Genomic DNA, 16,196 nt, shown 5'->3' on the forward strand with positions numbered 1-16,196 from the left:
GTTTGAGCTCATCTTGCTTTATTACGGCTGACTTCCTTCTCTTCTCATTCAATCTCGCTTTTCTTTAGCCTTGCCACACGTGTACTCAAAGTTCATATGTCTTGCCGAACCCATGCCAAAATACTGGCACATAGGCTTGCTCACTCTGCCATGCGCGCAACACACACACACACAACACACACAACACACACACACACACACCACACACACACACCAACACACACACACACACACAGGCAAACAAAGATTACCAGTCACTGCCAAACACTCACAAATCACCTTAGGGAGTTGGCATGGTCAGATTTTATTTTGTTGTCCATTGCTTCCAAGCTGATCTTTGCTGAAGAATTAACAGATATTACAAAACTTTCCTTACCTACCAGGACTTAATACCAGTGGTATTTACACCCCACTGACAATGTGTGTGTGTGTGTGTGTGTGTGGTGTGGTGTGTGTGTGTGTGTGTGTGTGTGTGTGTGTGTGTGTGTGTGGTGTGTGTGGTGTGTATCAGAGAGTGATCTGTAGTGTTTTTGTCTATACAGCTGTATTTATATGTCAGAATATGGGCAGGGGGTGAGAGAGGTTCTTCAGCTAGCCCATGTGTGTATATCTTCCTCCTGTATGCTGCACTCAGGCAGTCAACATCTGGTAGAAGATGCTGTGTTTGCCTTCATGCCCCTAATGAACTGAACAGCATTACTGTGTCACACACACACACACACACACACACACACACACACACACACACACACACACACACACACACACAACACAACACCACACAATGCTCACACCATACAAATTCATCTTTGCACACTGAGCCACTCTCATTTTTTAGCTCAGGGCTTCTGAAAAATTGTACAAGATTGCATTCTCCGCTGACCTACTGAAGGGACCGACTCTGCAGAAGCTCCCTCACTGAGGAGGGGTAAATAAACCAGAGGGATCAGGGTCAGGGCATGCCTTTGGAGAAGGTTGGGATGTGGCTTCCTTTTGGTTATGGATAGGGTTAATGTGGGTTACTCGCAGATGAAAAGGACTCCGGACCCAAAGAAAACCAATTTTGGACAGTGCCTGAAGTAATAATCCCAGATTTAAAATTGACATAACACCAACCCAGTGGGACTTTTAATCTCCAGCATTTCCACTTGTGATTGCCTGGGCAGTTTTAGCATGTAGATGCAGTAACAACATTGCTAACAAATACAATATGAGATCAGAAATACAGAAACTCTATGCTAAATGTTTTTCTTTTACTATATATAATATGTTGTAAAATGCTCCCAATGTATTCTCAGTGCAGTTTCACACACGTATAATATATATAGTAGAATCACATGACTTAGTGTTCCATTTTGTCTGAAGAATCCTTGAAGCTTTTGAATTAGTTTAAAAACACATGGAACAGTTGCACATGTCAATAGATCAATTTTTACTTTTAAGATTTCATGGCACTGGATTTGGTGACTACATGTAACAGGAATGTGTGTTTTAATGCCGTTTTTAGGAAAACAGTCTATGTGATGAGGGTAAGACTTTGTCATTCACTCAAGCCACCTCTTCTTCCTTCTTTGACTTCCTCCCTGTCTCTCTCCATCTTTCCATATCCTCCTCTCTACTCCTAAACTCTCTTAGGTTCGAGTTGTTATTGTCGATGAAAATGACTGCGTTCCTGAGTTCCTCCAGTCCATTTACAGCAAGGATGGCGTGCCGGAGACCGTGACAACAGCAACGTCCCTGCTGCAAGGTGAGACATCTGGACAAAACTCAAAAGATTGTGTGCCGTCCTTAACCCCCACTCCTATTTCTGCACAACATCACTGAGTGCACATCTTTATTTTTGTCTTTAGACGACATAAAATGACATTATCTTGCACTCAAAACAATCCCATTTCTCTGTGTTTTTCCATTCTATGTACTCGCACGGGAAATTGGAGATGCACTTTGCTGTTTTTGTCAGCTTTTTGGTCTGGAATCTACTTTTGTGTTATTTGATTATTTCACTTCACTAATTAAACACACAATGTTAATAATGTTAGGGTACTCTTGTTAAAATTGTCTTAAAACACTCCTGATACACACAATACATAATGCATCAATCCTAATGTTTATTGAGGAGGAAATTATGCAGTACTGTGTTTTTTTTTTTTTTTTTAATCCCATTCTCGGTTTAATGAATATCTCAGTGACTCACAAGAGACGTTTTATTCATGTCCTATAACAGTAGGTGGTTGTAAAGTTCAAGGCTTTATTAGAAACACACTGGACGTTAAGCTAAACCAGGTGCAGCTCAGTTGGCTAATGTGTGCCTATGTGGGGTCTGTGTTATATAAATGTTTGAGAAGCCCTGCTATAGTGGATTTCACAACAAAATAAGGCCTTTTAACATTCATGTGTTTTGACTGGTCAGGAAACCGAGTAGGTACTTGTCAGCACTGGCAGCCGTGAAATCCCCGGCACTTCCATCAGTGCAGCTACTCTAGACTCTCCTTTCCTGTAATGACCCAATTTTCACACGGGGATCACTTAAGTTTCATCTTTGACAGGAAATGGTAATGGTAACTGTTGTGGATTCATCACAATTTGAGCTGTCACAGTGTGACAGAGATGCCCTCTTTTTAAGGTTCTTTTTTAGCTTCTGACGGCAAAGCATTTCACACTTGTCTTTCCCCCCTCCACTCTGCATGGAGACTACATGTTCTATTTGAAACACACTTAATATCTTTAAAAAGTGTAATTATTGATCCAAATTTCATGATGAATAAAACAATATTTTGTCCACATTCAGCTCAAGATCATTCTGGTTGCAGCTCAAAATAAAGTGATGCATCTAATTGAAAATGAACAGCTTTACATACTGATGGCTAAAACTGGAAACCCCAACAGAGCTGCAAATGAGTGTTGACAAGAACAAAATGCAGGGCAATAAAATGCTGCATGCAGTACGTGAATTATTAATGTCTGCTGTGATGACACCTCATTTGAAGTGCTCATTACCTTAGGCTGCTGGCGGATTTTTGGGGTTGGATTGTCATTACAAAGCAATGGTGCTGTTTCACTTCCGCTGTGTTCTTACTGATTTGTTGACAATCATCCTCATCACTATCATTATTACAATTATTTAAATAGTCTTTTTGAAAAAGGGGCAAAATGAGTTACATGCACGTAGTTTACTAGCACAGTGTCACAGTAAATAACAGAACAGCTATGACCTGTACAATGGCTTTGTATCCTGTGAAAACAGTTGTATTGTCTTTACAGCTGACATTGCACATAGCAAAGATAATGTATCATTATCATATTGAAATATGCTTGCCTGTGAATTTGTAGAAAGTATATTATTTATGTTATGATGAAACACTAGTACAAGTTCAAAGTAATAACTTGCACTTTGGATTCACACCTGGCATTAATGTGTCTTGGGAGATCGATTGCTGGTTGACAGCTCTAAGAATGTCAGTTCACCATGAGAATGCATCTCCACATGCATCTCGACCGACACTCATGCACACACACACGGACACGTGCACGCGAGATGTATGCAGCAGAGACGGTGCAATGGCGACCTGGCAGCCCCCTTACTTGTTTCTTCCCGCTACCAATATTAGGCTGAACAAACGTGCATGCAGGCCGAAATTCACTGTGATGCTCTGTGGGGATTCAGCTTTGAGCAGGAATAACTCTGCTAGCAGCTGGGCTAATGTATACAGAGTACACATCACTGAAACCCTGCTGGGCTGTCCTCCTCCATCTGAGAAATGTCTTGCTGAGTCAAGTTAGGACCGAGCAGTCTGGTATGTGTAGAGGTCTAGATGGTTATACTGTAGCAGCCTGGTGTCGTTCTCAGGCAATTTAATGAAGGTGGGACACAGTGAACGGCCGTGCATAATGGCACTACGCTGTAGTGCAGCGCTAAAATGAGGGCTCTACCGGTGGCACGATATATTGAAAATCCATACCGGTGGATTCATAATGGTGTACTTTCCATACCGTTACATACCGTCCACTCCATACCAGAACTTAAAAAAAAGTTAGTAAATGCTTATGAGGGAGAAGTTATTGATGACTATGTGGCTGAGGTGCATGGCGTAGGAGGCACAGCGGGCACTCAGCCTGCTGCCGTAAACAGGTGCACTATGGGAGGCAACGTTTCACCCTGGTGTGTGTGTGTGTGTGTGTGTGTCTGTGTCTGTCTGTCTGTCTGTCTGTCTGTCTGTCTGTCTGCCCATGTTTGTGCATTTGGGTTGGTAAAGGGTTGTCTTTACTTTTGCAAGAATCTTTGGTAAAAGAACAAACAGAAATAGCGAGGAGCTCCCAATATTAAAAATTACCAAACTTTCAGTGTATCTGTTTATTATATCTGAAAGATTATATCCTAGAATCTTTCCAGAGTTTCCAATTTGCAAATGTGAATATAGGCAATTAGCTTATAAACTTGGTGAGGTGGAAAATGGCTCACACAGGGCGGTCCTTTGCCAAACACTGTTTTTCTCATTACATTTCAAAATTACTTAAAACATTAATGCCTTAATGCATGTTATAATAAATACAGTTCTACCCAGCTGAGTGCAACTGAAGCTCAACAGCCACACCTTCTAAAAAAAACCTTACTTGATTAGACAGGTTAAAAGTCTCAGTATTAAATTAAATGAGCTGGAAGAAATCGGCATCCAGCATCGTTTTGCTAAACCATGTGCTAGTAATCCCATAATCAGTTCCATCTTAAGTGTGGACAAATGCATACTTCGCCAAGTTGCAAAAAAACCCGGCAGAGTACCAAGCAAGCCAATTATCTCGCTTTCCGTAGAGATCTGAGGCTCCTGCAGTTTTCATCTTCAGTGCAAATCATTACATGCCAATCAGACATGGGAGCTGCAGCCAGCAATGTACTGCCCCCCCCCCCCCCCCCAATGTATGATGCCAGGGCAACAATGCTGGTTAAAGATTACACAGGGACATGCTGATGAATACTTGCTCAACGGGTGCTCTAAAAAGTACAAATCTGTACTTAGTAAATTAAATATTGACTCATCTGTGACATGTGTTTGGCCACTGCATTGGATTGGACACCGGGCAGACACTAGTACTGCCGTCCTTTTTTTCCCCATCGCATCAGATGAGAGGGTATTCATCACTTTACGGCAACAAAACGGCTGCATTTCAGTTGCAATTCATAAAAATGTCAGTCCTTGTAACCGGGGTTGTAGTACAGGGTAAACACACATACATTCACTTTATTCTGCTTGCAAATCTGACCATAAATCTAAATAACAGAAATTTGCCATTTTCACACCTGATTTGATGCAGTGTTTTTCCGTGCTAAAAGGGAGGCAGTTTGACACAATACATTTAGAGAAGCTACTTTTTGCAGCTGTTAACCAATGCTTTTGGCAATTTAATGATGAAACATCCGACCTTCTTACAGTCTTGACAATACATTACAATGTTTTCTTTTCTCCTGTCTTTTGTCGGCTGAAAAACCTTTCTCTGAATCATATAGTTCTAATCTTTCACATTCACCCTGCTCTTCTTTTCCTCGTGTGCTGAATGTTACACTTTCATGCAGTTAAAAAAATATAAATACTGTCCGTGGGTTTGGGAGATACTGTAGGGCCCTGTTTCTGTCAAGAATGGGTAGGTAGCCTATTAGGGATGTCCAGATACCAACGCAAGAATCAGATCGGAGTGGATATGGGCATTTTTTTAACTGATTGGGGATCAGCATCAGCCTTTACTCATAAGCTTCCTGTGCCACAGACGCACTGACAGACTGCTTGGATGCCGGCACTTTCAAACCAAAATGGCGCCCATCCAGAGACTGTCTCGTAGCTTGCCAGCCATTGGCAACAAGTAAAAACATTCATTCGTCTTAGCCATCCGTTTTACAGAAGAAGATCCAAATCTCCACGCTTCTTAAGCATCCTTACAGGCTGTTATTCCCTGCAGTCAACAAGAAATTCAAAGATTGACTATTAAATGTGCTGTAGGTAGTATTGTGAAGATCCAGGATTTAAACAAAAAATTTGAACATTGACAGCTTGTCAGTCTTCCCCCTTTCTGCTGAAGCCCAAAACAGTCTCTTAAGCCCCTCCCCCCACAATAGAGAATGAATGTGTGTGCATGAGCAGTGATTGACATGGTTAGGTGTGAAAGAAACGTCTTCTTTTGATTTGCCACTCACCAAAGTTTTCTTAACCTGAAATTCACTGGTGTTCAAATTAGTAATATGGGGATGCTTTTTTCTGTTGCAGTTGCAGTTTAAGGCACTTTCATCTTCCAGTTTTTGGAAATGTAATTGATTTTATTTTAATTTGATGGTTGTTCAGAATTACAAGATTGCAGGCCACAGTCTTTTGTATTTAAAGTGCTCATATTATGCCTTTTGGCTTTCCCTTTCCTTGATTGTGTTATATATATATATATATATATATATTATATATATACATATATTTGTGCACATTGTAGGTTTACAAAGTGATAAAGCACAAAGCCCCCCCCCCCCCCCCCCAAAGGGACATTCCGTCTCCAACAGACAACATTGTTCAGAAACTGCTCCAAACTTCTCTATTGTATTTCAGCCTTTACTTCCGCAACGAATGTGCATCACTTTGTAACACACGTTATAATGCTCCCTTAGCTGCTAGCCTGGCATTCTCTCATACTCTGCTTCTGACTGGCTAGTAGTCCTTACCTAGGTACTGTGCGTGTGAGTTAATTAATTGATGTTCTTGTTAAATTTATTAATTTGAGTTCATTAAATTGTTCACTTCTAATTATAGTTAGTTTCTCCATTGCTTGAATGTAAGTTTGCAAACTGTGTGTGTGTGTGTGTGTGTGTGTGTGTGTGTGTGTGTGTGTGTGTGTGTGTGTGTGTGTGTGTGTGTGTGTGTGTGTGTGTGTGGTGTGTGGTGTGTGTGTGTGTGTGTGTGTGTGTGTGTGTGTGTGTATATTTATTCATGTGCATGGGTGTTTGTGTGTGTGTGTTTATTTTTCTGTGTGTATGAACCCGAGCCAAATGCAATGTAAGGTGAATTTGAGAATTGAGAAGTTGATGGCAAAATGACTTGTTAGCGGAAAATATGCTTATTCAAATCCCTGGTGGATTCTTTCATTTTTAGCAAGGCAATCAATTTGTGGTTAAGCCAGTCGTGGCTCCATGGATTCCCAATGTGTAATCTAGAAACAGAAATGTTGCTAAATAAAAGTCCTTTCAATGCATGCTGTGCAAATAACACATACTCCCCTTGTGTTAGAGAACTGAACATTTAAGTCAGTGGGAGCATCACTTCCTTTTCAATCTTCGCTGTGGTTACATAACATGAAAAGTGAATAGATATCCTGTGCTTTAGTTGAGTTCCTTTTTCTCAAATACATGAAACAAGAAGAAAACGTTGCTCTGCATTAATAAGAGAACAGACTGTACTTTCTTGTTTCATTCCACTATATTTTCTCTTTCACATTGACTTGAATCAGTATGCTTGATTGGCATAATTAGTAAATTCTTGCAAGATGTGAATTATATTAAAAAAGTAAACCCAATTAGGACAGAAAAAAGGGTGGAAACATAGTGAAATAGTATTAGGGTCTGTGTTTTTCACAGGGCAGCTCAGTCGCTGCACAACCCTTGTCCATAGACACCACCACTTGCCTCAATTCATTGGTGAAGTAATAAAGACAGATTTAGGGATATACTGTACAGAAATTACGCAAGCCACTATTACTGCCGTGACGTCTCACTTGTAAACAGTGTGTGTGAAATTTCTTTTAAATTGTAACCATTTCTGCCCAGCTGTTTGTATTGAGGAAAATGTCTAGCGGAGCATGTAAAACCTGCTACCGTCATTGAATATTTGAAATGCAGCCATTGAAGTGGTTACACGTAGACCAGTTTTAATAGATGCTAAGGTAACCCTATACTGGAATGTGCTGTTACTTGCTGTTCCAACAACAAACTTCAACTTTGCAAAAAAGAACAATCCACCCAAGCATCTTCAAGTTCATATATTTCTGATTTTTATGCCTCTGGACAGGCGGCAGCCAGGGCCGCAACCGAAAGGTTAAGGTCACTGTAACCACAAATCTGTCCCATTCTTGTGAACATGATATATCAGGAACCCCTGGAGGGATGAAGAAAGAAAAAGAAAAAGACCTAGACATATTTAGATATCCAAGTTAGATACTAAATAAGAAATGGGTGCTCCATAGTGCAAAACGATGATGGAATCCCGACAGCTGAATTAAAATTCTTCTAACTCCTAAACATTGTTACTTTAGTCTTTTAATACTGAATATCATTTATCCAGCCAACAAATTATAATTTTTTTCAAATATCTTTTTCAAATACTAAAGTGTCGTAACTTATTTCCAACTTATTTTTAGGTAATTTATGCGCCTATTTGGAAAAAATAAATAAAAATAAAGCATTGAAAGACTTACCGGCCTCTAGGCAAAGTAGGCTTTATGGTATCCACAGATGCAGTTAATTCTAAGGATTCAGTGTGCCACATGTATGTTTGGTATTAAAACATGATTTATAACATAATGCCAAACAATTATTTGAAAAGCTTAGTATTCTATGTCCTAAAAGGGTATGTATAAAGGCCAAGTTTAATATGCAACTTAATTTTATACAGTATATGTAGTAGGGGGGCCCTGTGCTATCCCTCTCAGTTAATGGGTCCCTGGCTCAAAATACATTGAAGACTCCTAATTTAGGGGATTAGGAAAGTTGGGATCTATGGACTCCTGTTTTTGTCTTTGTTTCCATGTCCATCTAACTTCTAACGTTATTTTCTATTCTCCATTTCTATGTTTTCGTCTTTAGTGTCTGCCAATGACTGTGACTCCGAAGAGAATGCTGAGTTGACCTATTACACCCTGAGTCCAGACTTCACCATTTCCCCTCATGGGACCATCTTCCCTGTGGGGCCTCTGGACTACGAGAGGCCCAACCACCTGTACGAGTTTGTAGTGATGGCAATTGACAAGGGTGATGTCCCTCGCACAGGCACAACTACAGTACGGATCCGAATGGCGAACGTCAACGATGAGGCACCTGAGTTCTCACAACATATGTAAGTACTGTAAGAGTTGGGCTTCTAAACTCCCAATTATCACACAATTGTTCAGTGTCTAAGAGGGAAAAGCATGATGGAAGGAGATATTAAAGGGGTGATAGAATGGTTGTATAGAGTATATCACGCTGTTCTTTGAGGTCTCCTGATAGGGTATGTAACATTTGTTGGGCTAAAAATGTTGTTTTAGCTGTTCTTTTGGCCCTCACACCACCCTGCTAAATTGACCTGGCTTGAAACGAGAGCTTTTCTGCCTTATATGGTCTGCTCATGAATATTTAAATAAGCTGCGCGCTGATTGGTTGGTGTGCAACGAGCTTTGCTGCGGCACACAAACATGACTAAAACATCCAAGGTGGCGATAGCATGGTTACCGTATCTGTTTGAGCCTGAATCAGAGGAAGGATCTGACATCGAGGAGCACCTGCCAGTAAATTGGAAATGACTTCTTCAGACTGGTAAGTTTTGTCATTTAGCATTTACTTGCTTTTTCAACATTAGAGGTTTGTTGTCACACTAGTGTAATACTCCCACTTCAGTGTTGTAGCCTAAGAATAACTTTGTATTAGCCTTGTTTTTAGTATTGTAAGCAACATAACTTATTAATTTGCACATGGACAAATATTTTACAACTTGTACCTCGCAATTTCAGTCAAGATGTCCAGTTGGCAGAAAAGTTAGTGGCCAGTTCATAGAGCTGCTCTCAACGAAAGTCTCTTAGTCACATTGTACATTTGTTACCGTATACTCTCCTGCTGAATAGTGATTGATTGTGATTATGAGTTACGTACATTCTTTAACCACCCAGAAGTAATGTTATCTTACAACAGGACGTCCATTTAGCTGGACAGGAGCCTTTTTTCTGTTCAGTTTGTATGCTACGTCTAATGTTATCTTGGAACTACTATCATGCAGATTAGATCATCTGACTATGAGATTATTACCTTCTTAACATGTAGTAATCTAATGTAGTATCTTACCTTGGCAGGTGTTCTTGTGGAAACTGGGCACACATGCCCAGGAGAGGGAAAATATGTTGCCAATAAATACCTCAGTTAAATAAAACTAGAGATACATTAACTCAAGCTACTTTATGCTTTCTGCTCATTCAACATTTGAAATAACAACAGGCTCATTATGTTTGTTTTTACCCGGTCAGAAGAATAAGATGACCTAGATTCCTGAGGGGATAACCTGTATGGCTCACATCCGGCCTTCATCCGTGCCTCAATATATATTCTTTGCAAAATGCAATGATATTTACAGAGTTGACCATGGCCATTGTTGAGAATCAGATGGATGGAAAGGTGAAGCCAATTTGATACCACTGTTAGCAGTTCAAGTATCTAATAAAATGTTTATAACAATACGCATTGATTATGATTTAGCATTATTACAAAAACACAGTATTATCAAGACAACAAAATTACTTTATTTGTGTTTCAAAACAATCATCATTACTCTTAATCTAAAAAATGTGATTGTCCACTACACCCTGTTCTCTTGTAGGCAATGCAGACACAGGCTTATAGGACTTTGTGAGCTGGTGCTGGTTTTCTTGGTAGAAGTGTCCGTGCCGTGACCCCTCTTGTGTCGTGCAGCGTGGAGGGAGTTTTGGATGTTTCAGGGCAGTAGTCGGTTGGGTGCCTGTCGAGCTGAGCACACAGGTCCTGGGGCACAGACTGCTTCCAGATAAGGAAGGGGGTCGTGGATGATCTCCTCAAACACCAGTCGCATCAGGTCTAAGACATAGCCTGTTGTGTGTGAAAAGTCATTTTAGCACCTATATCATTGCACATTCAGATTTGTTGTTTGCAGTGTGTGAAAAGTTATTTGAGTGCCGATAAGATGCAATTTAGTATTTTTTGTTGTAATAAAAAAAATATTTAACTTACAAACTTTTGTCTCTGTCTTCACTTCTTTGACGGTGTAACCTCCCCTGTTGGCCTTTGGGAACAGACGTCTGTACATTAGTTTCCCCTTGGCTGTCTTCCGTTGTGGCTGCAAGATACAATCAAACAAAAACATAAATATTGTAACATAACTGTATTACCTTTTACACACACCAAGCAAAATACTCCAGTTGACTCATAGCAAAAGCAGTTGCTAAACCTCTAAGCTGTGCCAAAGCAGGACTCTAACCAGTGTTGTTACAAGTGTCTTACAGTGGGAGCAGCTTAAATCTGAAATGATTTACATTTATATGGCCGGCCATTAGGCTTGATGTCTCTAGACCATGTTTGTGTCTCACTCCTTCACTGAACAAAACCAGTTTCTGCAGACAATTTGTCCCCCATTCACATTTGCCTTTTCTAAAGACTTGTTTTGTTGAATGACAAAGTTCATAGGGCGTGTACATACCTGCAAAAGGCATCGTCAACACACAATCTAGCATTCAGTCATACCTGTTGTATACAAACACATTCCTGCCTATTGTCCAAATTATTTTCACCAGCCCCCCCCCCACAAAAGGAAATGCAATTGATTGAGATCAGACCAATCAGTGATAATCCAGATGAATAGTTCTATTCCTACTTTAAATAATTCACTAATGTGTTGGTAATGGCTCACATATTTGATAAAAGTCACTCACTCATCATGATAACATTAGATAACACTGCTCTGCTAAATGCTACCCAGTCACAATGCTACACAAACACTATAAGACGTCTGGTTTGTAAGAATAATTAGAAAGGTTACCTTGTATGATATGTGCGGTCTGATGTCTTATGAGACAGTTGTGTCCCCCGAGATGACACACTCGGAGCATCTGTTTGGCAAGCTGCATCTTTCGCGTCTTGTCCTTGTGACATAGCGTTGCTCTGAAATAAAAAAAACTGCAAATCAATACATTGCAGTCTATATACACACTGTTTTCACGAGATTGACTAGATATCATATGAAATGATAACGTTTCCAGTTCTGTTGTCGAAGCAAACGGGATAACAGAGCTAGCTAGCTAGCTGAGTAACGTTACAGCTTAGCGCTAGCCAGCAACCAAACGATCATGATTCTACTCAGCTGCAGTTAGCTTTCTTGCTGAAATACAATAAAATGAACCTGACAAGTGGACAAACATGCATGGTGAACTATAGATGGAGCTACATGACAACACGGGGTATTTATTCGAATGGAACAGTTAGGAAATGAAACGTTAGCCCCTTTGCCATTACAGTTATCAACACACATTCAGCCTATGCTAGCTACAGGATACCTTAGCATTGCCAATGTTATGTTAATGACGAAATCCTACTTACAGCTTGTGGTTGGGATGACCAGACCCGTCGGAACAGCAACAGCAGCTTAGCAATCCTGCTTTAAATTGTCCAAAGTTTTGAAAACTGTCTTTGGTGAAACGTTCCCTGGGATCTCCTTAAAACAGCAGCCGAGCCCGTCAGTGGTTGCTTCCTTGGGAAGGCTATGAGAAGTGTCACCGTTCCTTGTACAGCCTGGACTCTGCATTTACGACCCTGGTTCATTGTCATTATCCTGGGAAATATTCCAAACTTTCTTCTTAGTAAATCCCGTCAGAGTACACAAGCAGCGTTCTCAGTCGGACATCTAACTGAGCTAATGCTAGCTCCATTAGGAGCTGGTCTCAGGTCAGTGGCCTGTGTGTAGATGTTGGGGCTGGACCGTTCTCCTTATACGGTAATGGGCGTGACAAAGCTAATGGTTCTGAGATCCTGACGTCATCTTTTGGCTTTGTTGAGATTCGCCCGTTTTCAGCGGCAGATTCAAAATGTGGGATTTTCAGAGGAAAGGCATGTCAATGGGATTTAAAGCTTCTTTGTATGTCCTATTTACCCACCAAACTGTCGGTATTCACATATGACAGGGTAAAATCGGTTTTGCATTCTATCACCCCTTTAAAGATATGCATTGGGGACAATCTTAGGCATTGTCTCCTGGTCTTTTTCTTGCAACGCCTGGAGTCAATATCATTTGGGCAGGGTAGAGCACCACCCATTATATGTTCAGCCGAAATAACCAATCTCTGCAGGGCCTTCCAGCACTGTAATATACTGATGTAGTTCCAGGCAGTAATGTTTCCCGCCAGGACGCACTAAATGTCTCTCAGTATTTGAGGGGATACTTGGAATTTTATGCAGGCTCTGCCTTGCCTTTTTCACCCCGAGTCATTCATGTATAAAGCCGCTTCATTCATTCATTCATTTATTCATTCATTCATTCATATTTATTATATAAGAAAGTTAAAAAGTAACATTACATTACAATATAAACAGGCTTGACTCAGTTTAAAAACTGGTTTTCAGCAGGTTCCTGTTCTGCAAAAACATAAAACATTGAAGATGGTTACAGCACGTCGGGACAAACGTGTACAGGCATTGATCTGGACTAGACAAATTGGGACAACTAAAACAGCAATACGGTTTTCGGCACATAAGGACAGAGACATTTATACAAGACATCAGTATGGGCTAGACAAATACAAAAATTCAATGAGCAATTAATGTGTGCAAGTGTAACTGTTAAAAAGCTTGTCTTTGACCATCATTAATGCAGATGTGACTGGCACTGGGCGGTGTTCATTCAGGCCTGTTGGTCTTGTTTTTTTGGACACAGAGGTGATGGTGGACGTCTTGAAGCACGTGCGTATGATAGACTGAGACAATGAGAGGTTGAATGTAATTGTGAACATGGGCAACAGTTGGTCAGCACATAGTTTGAGGATACGCCAGCCCATACCCTAAGGTCCTACTGCTTTCTTGGTGTTGCTTGGAAGCTCTCCTGGCGTCATTGTCCGATAGGGAGAAGGGTGTGAGAGTTGCACCCACCCATCCATTAACCTCCACTTTTAGCTGTTCTTGCTTATTGGCTGCCAATGGCCTCAAAGCGAGAATACAACATATTCCCTTGCCAGTGTTTCCTCTAGATTTTTTTTCCAGCTACGGCGAGGTTGGGGGTTGTTGAATGTCAAGATTTAACGTTACCTGAAAACAGTGTGTAGTTTTTCTTCTTATCATCTCACATCCCACTACAGTCAGAAACATTGTGCCAAAATATGAACTATAATGTCTCTGTCAATGGGCTTATCTGCTAATGTTAGCTACCCACTGTTACCTTGAAACCATCCAGCAAATAGACGGTACCGTAGGGAGGTTACTTGAAACCAGTGACTTAACGTCCTTTTACACAGTTTAACAACAAAACAAAACGCTGAGTAAACATTACTAGCTACTTTTTTCATGTTGGGTTTGAGCAAAGATGCACCCCCACAAACCTGGAATACGGTTTTAAAACAGTAGCTAATGTTAATACAGCGTGTCGGAGGAATACAGCGTCTCCTGCAGCGGGGGGGCAAAGGGACCGCAGCGCTCGCTATCGTTAGCTTCTTGTCTCATCTGGGGTCAGATAAACAGTAAAATCATCACATTCACTGCCCACAATGCTATTTTCCAATAAACCGTAGCTGCCTGAGTGCAGATTTCATGTCGCGGCTTTTGTTGCTGTTTGTCACTTTGCCTAAGATTGAGTGACAAGTAGTACTCACCCTGTTGTTTACTTGGTTGCCATGACTTTGTGAGTGATGACGTCCTGTCACTGTTCCAGTTGCTCACCCTAAAAGGGAAAGAGAGCGGATGACAGTTCGCTTGAGTTCAGTAGAGCAGAATGCCCTGCAGACTCGTGTAATTATGACTTTATGACTTTTCATAAACAGCTGAAGGAGCGGCGGTGTACATGGCGGAAGCCCTGTTGTGCGTTGCCCTATTTCTGATACCATGGCAGCAGAAAGTTTACCGTGGCGGGCCGCCAACAACATATCAACATAGAGGAAGCACTGCCCTAGCTACACGCGCATCAGCTCTTAACAAGAAGGAGTGGGTGGCATGTAATCTGTCAGATCTTAGACCTTTTCACATGCTAGGATAGTCCAGACATTTCAGGGGCCTATATACCGCTGCATACAGTTGGGTTTTTAGATGTAATCCAAAGAAAAAGGCACCAATATTAATTGATTTTGAAAGTAATCTTTAGATGCTGCCCTGGTTCAATTGCAGCTACTCTCTGGTATTAATATTAGTGAAAAGGAAAAAAAAATTGCAATACTTCTATGTCCCATTCTCTCCTTTTGATCCAATTGGTTTCGTAAAGCTACACTTGAAACACAACCTAAAAATAAAGCGGCTCTACAGTTAACAGAAAAAAACTGTAAAGAGGCCTCTAGCTCACCCAGTAAGAGAGTTTACTCCATGTAGGCTGAGTACTGCAGTGGCCCGGGTTTGAATCCGACCTGCAGCCGTTTGCTGCGTGTCATCCCCCATCTCTCTCCCCCTTTAATGTCTATCCACTGTCACTGCTCCAAAAAATAATCTTAAAAAAAGACAATAAACCTAGGGTCTTCAATGGTTTTTAAGCCAAGGACCCCTTTTTTGAAAGTGAGACATGCAGGGACTCTTTATTACATATATTGTATGAAATAAAGTTGCATTTTAAACTGTCCCTACAATAAGTATGGCGGCCTAAAGCCTTTATATACATACCTTTTTAGTGCATAGAATACTAAGCTATTAAAAATTAACTGTTGGCGTGATTTTATAAATAATCTTTTAATGTTAAACATACATGTGACACAGTGAATTCTTATGATTAACTGTATCTGTGGGTGGCTATATTACCTTTAGGCTAGTGAGCCTATCATCAATGTTGTTATTTAATAGGTTGAGTTATATTTGCTATAATATGTTGGAATGAATTTTGAAATGCCCCTCAGGGACAAATACAGTTATTGGAGTTGAATGTTTAGACAGTTTAATTTTTGAAAAATCTTTCACAATTAACAATAATTTGGTGCCCCCATGCAGTAACTCTGAGGTTAAATAATTTATGAAATGTATTTACTTTATAGAGAGAGAGAGAGAGAGAGAGACTTTGTCAGGTCAGCTCCTCACAGCTGCTTCCCCCCTCCCCAGTGCTGCTGTGGTGCCTGCATCTTTTAATTGGTTGATTTTCTGGCAGAAAGCTGGGCAGATTGGTGAGGCAGGGTCATTCAGCCATACCTACCAGCACCCTCAGGAGGCACTGTGTGTGTGTGTGCTTGTTCCTGAGCATGAGTATGTGTGTATTCAGTAATAAGGTCCAAGCAAAAGTGGAGTGTTG

The 16,196-nt window shown here is 40.7% G+C and overlaps 1 protein-coding gene across 1 annotated transcript in view; it reads left to right on the forward strand.

The window, feature by feature from the left end:
* Positions 1-16,196, forward strand: part of LOC116692225 (neural-cadherin-like) — a 347,629-nt gene that overhangs the window by 101,701 nt on the left and 229,732 nt on the right. Inside the window, 3 exon segments of the mRNA XM_032520340.1 lie at positions 1,508-1,529; positions 1,636-1,747; positions 8,825-9,074. Of these exon segments, the coding sequence (XP_032376231.1) occupies positions 1,508-1,529; positions 1,636-1,747; positions 8,825-9,074 (384 nt within the window).

This window comes from Etheostoma spectabile, chromosome 1 (genome assembly GCF_008692095.1).
Source record: "Etheostoma spectabile isolate EspeVRDwgs_2016 chromosome 1, UIUC_Espe_1.0, whole genome shotgun sequence".
Classification (NCBI taxonomy): Eukaryota; Metazoa; Chordata; class Actinopteri; order Perciformes; family Percidae; genus Etheostoma; species Etheostoma spectabile.